At 35.2% G+C, this 3,633-nt stretch overlaps 1 protein-coding gene across 1 annotated transcript; it reads left to right on the forward strand.

The window, feature by feature from the left end:
* The first annotated feature begins 1,484 nt into the window (after nt 1-1,484).
* Nucleotides 1,485-2,423, forward strand: LOC119047429 (olfactory receptor 4F3/4F16/4F29-like). Its single transcript, XM_037142868.2, has one exon. It carries the CDS (start codon nt 1,485-1,487, stop codon nt 2,421-2,423), a length of 939 nt encoding a protein of 312 aa, XP_036998763.2.
* Nucleotides 2,424-3,633: the final 1,210 nt, after the last annotated feature.

Here is a 3,633-nt window from a genome sequence, read left to right on the forward strand (position 1 = left end):
GGCATCAGTCATAGGGATATTTGTGTGAGAAGTTCTGGAGTTGTAGCTGCAAAAAATGAAAGATGTCAATATTCCTGTTCTATTGTATTTCGTCAACTCCTAAAATGATTAACTTGTATTGAGTGTTCTCAGGACCTACTCTCCACTATCAGGAAGGATTGAGGTGGGTATTGGAAATGAAGAAACATAGCACAGTTCTCTGCCTTTCCTCATGTCACATGTAAATATAACACACATTAAAGTACTAAATCTCCAGTGTTACATTCTGTGTTCTATGGGTTAAGTTCAAGAAGAAAGCTTGTATGCCCTAATAAAGTATGTCTTATTAATGTTTGATATTCCTCTTATTTTTATAATTATAGATCAAAAGCATAAAATAAAATTTCCTTGAACATAAAGTATCTAAATGTATTTCAAAGTAAGCAGGGTAATATGAAATTTTAGAATGGGTGACCGTGATGGCAGCACTCAGTACTTTAACGGGTAGGGGGATGGCAGTGGACATAAAAGATGTCACCAAAGGTAGGCTGAGACACTGGTGAATTAAAATGTAATATCTCAAGTGTTTGAAGTGCTGGTCCTTAATACCTTCATGTACATGGACTGAAAAGTAGTGTTTGCCGAGCAACTTTATATATTTAGTGGCAATGTTAGGCATGTGATTTAGCTAAATTCTGATGAAATCTTCCAAATACATATTTATTAGGCCTGGAGAAAAATCTTGTTACAGGAGAAAAATCTTGTTACAAAATCTTGTGCACTAGGAGGCACAGATTCCTCATGAAATCCTTGCAGAGGGTTGAGGCCAGCTTATGGCATTGTAATTATCAAAAATTGTTTGGAGATTAGAGGCATCCAGGAAATGGACATAATAAAATTTTATGTAAAATAGTGCTGGTTTGATTATTTTTTATTGGAGTCCACATAATTCTCTTATTCTACTATATATAAGGGCTCTCCTATTTCACATACATCAGTCTCTTTGTTCAGTTTCAAGTTTCAGCCTGTCCTAATTCAGTCTCGACTCATGCCAAGAACTTTTCAGTCCAGGTGATATAGCCCACCAGTTAATAATATTTTCCTCTTATTGCTGCTTTCTGTGAGTTGTGAGAGCAAAATGGAAAAAGAAAAGGATTATGAGAATATACATAAAAGCAATATAGAATCCGCTGAAAATAATGAATAGTCAATATTAGAAGTGATTTAAACAGGTGATGAATATTATATACACTCACAAATATGAGAACTGAACATTGCAGTGAGAGTTTTGGCAATAGGTTAAAAATTGTTACAGTTCATATGTTGTAATGGTATGTTGATTTTGTGTTTTGTTTTTGTATATTTAGGGAATTGTATAAGTATATACTTTTTATTTGTAATGAAAACATTGAAATTCTTTGATGTCCTGTCATCTGTGTAATCACAATTTCCTCTTCATTTCCTTAGTTCTCATAATTGCAGCCACAGCCCAGCTGGGTGGATCAATGGATGGAGAGAATCACTCAGTTGTGTCTGAGTTTGTGTTTCTTGGACTCACTCATTCATGGGAGATCCAGCTTGTACTCCTGGTGTTTTCCTCTGTGCTCTATGTGGCAAGCATGATGGGAAATATACTCATTGTGTTTTCTGTGACCATTGATGGTCACTTACACTCTCCCATGTACTTTTTCTTAGCCAATCTGTCCTTCATTGACTTGGGAGCCTGCTCTGTTGCTTCACCAAAGATGATTTATGACCTTTACAGGAAGCATAAAGTTATCTCTTTTGGAGGCTGCATTGCTCAGATCTTCTTCATCCATGTCACTGTTGGGGTAGAGATGGTGCTGCTCATGGCCATGGCCTTTGACAGATATGTGGCCATATGCAAGCCTCTCCACTATCTGAACATCATGAGCCAGAGAGTGTGCATTTTGTTTATAGTTGCTGCTTGGACTCTTAGCATCACTCATTCACTGTTCCAACTAGCATTTGTTGTTAATTTGCCCTTCTGTGGTCCTAATGAATTGGATAGCTTTTACTGTGACCTTCCCCGTCTCCTCAGACTGGCTTGTACGGATACCAACAGATTGCAGTTCATGGTCACTGCCAACAGTGGGTTTATTTGTGTTGGTTCCTTCTTAATACTCCTCATCTCCTACATTTTCATCATATTTACTGTTTGGAAACATTCCTCAACTGGTTCATCCAAGGCTCTCTCCACTTTGTCAGCTCACATCACTGTGGTCCTTTTGTTCTTTGTCCCAACCATGTTTATCTATACATGGCCACACCCAGATTCACAGATGGACAAGTTTCTTGCACTCTCTGATGCTGTGCTTACTCCTTTTTTAAATCCAGTCATCTACACGTTTAGGAATAAAGAGATGAAGGCAGCAATGAAGAGAGTATGCAAAAACTTAGTTATTTACAGAAAGATCTCTTAGGTGATGAGGTTAAGGCCTTTTCACTAACAATGGTGCAGCTTTGGTTTCTGTCTTTGATATTTTTGACTCAGGAAGTTTGAGACACCACATATTGATTTGTTTGTTTTCAAATCTTTAACATAATTTCTAAGTAATGAATGTATCTATTCTAGGGGAAGGGTGAATCATGAAAACAGTATGTCTATTTATGTAAATCCCACTAAAACTTTTTCATGTATGTTATATAGTTTTCAGTGAACAGGTCTTACATATCTTATTTGATATATATTCCTAAGTATTTATATTTTAATGCTGTTTTACATAGTATATTTTGTTGAATTTATAATTATATATGGCTACTATACATAAATATAATAGAATGTTTTATTTATTGACATTATATTACAAAGCCTTGTAAAACCTCTTACTTCTAGTAGATTTTTTTCATAGATTAAATGATATTTTGTTCATTGGTAACTATGTTGCCAGTGTATAAAAATATTTTACTCCTTTTATTCCAGCATGGATTATTTTATTCATTTTTGTTACTGTATTGCAATTGCTAGATCAAATGGCATGATGTGAATAGAAGTAGTTACAGTAAACAGCCTCAACTTATTCTTACAAGAAAATTATTCAATCTTTTATCATCAAGTATATGGGTTTTTCACACATGCCCTTTAGGAAGCTGAAAAAAAATTCCTGTATATTCAGTTTGTTTAAATTTTTTAAAAATATATTTTACTTATTATGCTATTATATCTGTTGCAGTTTTTCACCTTTGCCATACTCCACCCAGTAACCCCATTCCCTCAACCAGTTCTCTCCCTTAGTTCATGTCCATGGATCATGCATATAAGCTCTTTGGCTACTTTAGTTGCTATGCTCTTCTTATCTACCTATCTATTTTGCACCTACCAATTTGTGCTCTTAATCCCTGCACTTTTGCCCCATTTTCCCCTTTCGCCCTCCCAACTGACAACCCTCCAAATGATCTCTATATCTATTCCTTTTCTGCTTGTTTGCTTAGTTTGTTATTTGGATTCTATTATTGAGAGTTTTGAATTTATTGCCCTTTAATGTTCATCATTTTGATCCTCTTCTTTTTCTTATATAATTCCCTTTAGCATTTCATATAATAATGGCTTGGTGATGAACTTTTTTAGCTTCACCTTTTCTGGGAAGCACTTTATTTGTCCTTCAATGCTAAATGATAGCTTTGTTGGATAGA

Source organism: Artibeus jamaicensis, unplaced genomic scaffold, assembly GCF_021234435.1.
Source record: "Artibeus jamaicensis isolate MK-2021 breed Jamaican fruit bat unplaced genomic scaffold, CSHL_Jam_final contig_885, whole genome shotgun sequence".
NCBI lineage: Eukaryota > Metazoa > Chordata > Mammalia > Chiroptera > Phyllostomidae > Artibeus > Artibeus jamaicensis.

Excerpts from the sequence above, each read along its gene's own strand:
- LOC119047429 (XM_037142868.2), top strand. The coding sequence starts at position 1,485 with ATGGATGGAGAGAATCACTCAGTTGTGTCTGAGTTTGTGTTTCTTGGA.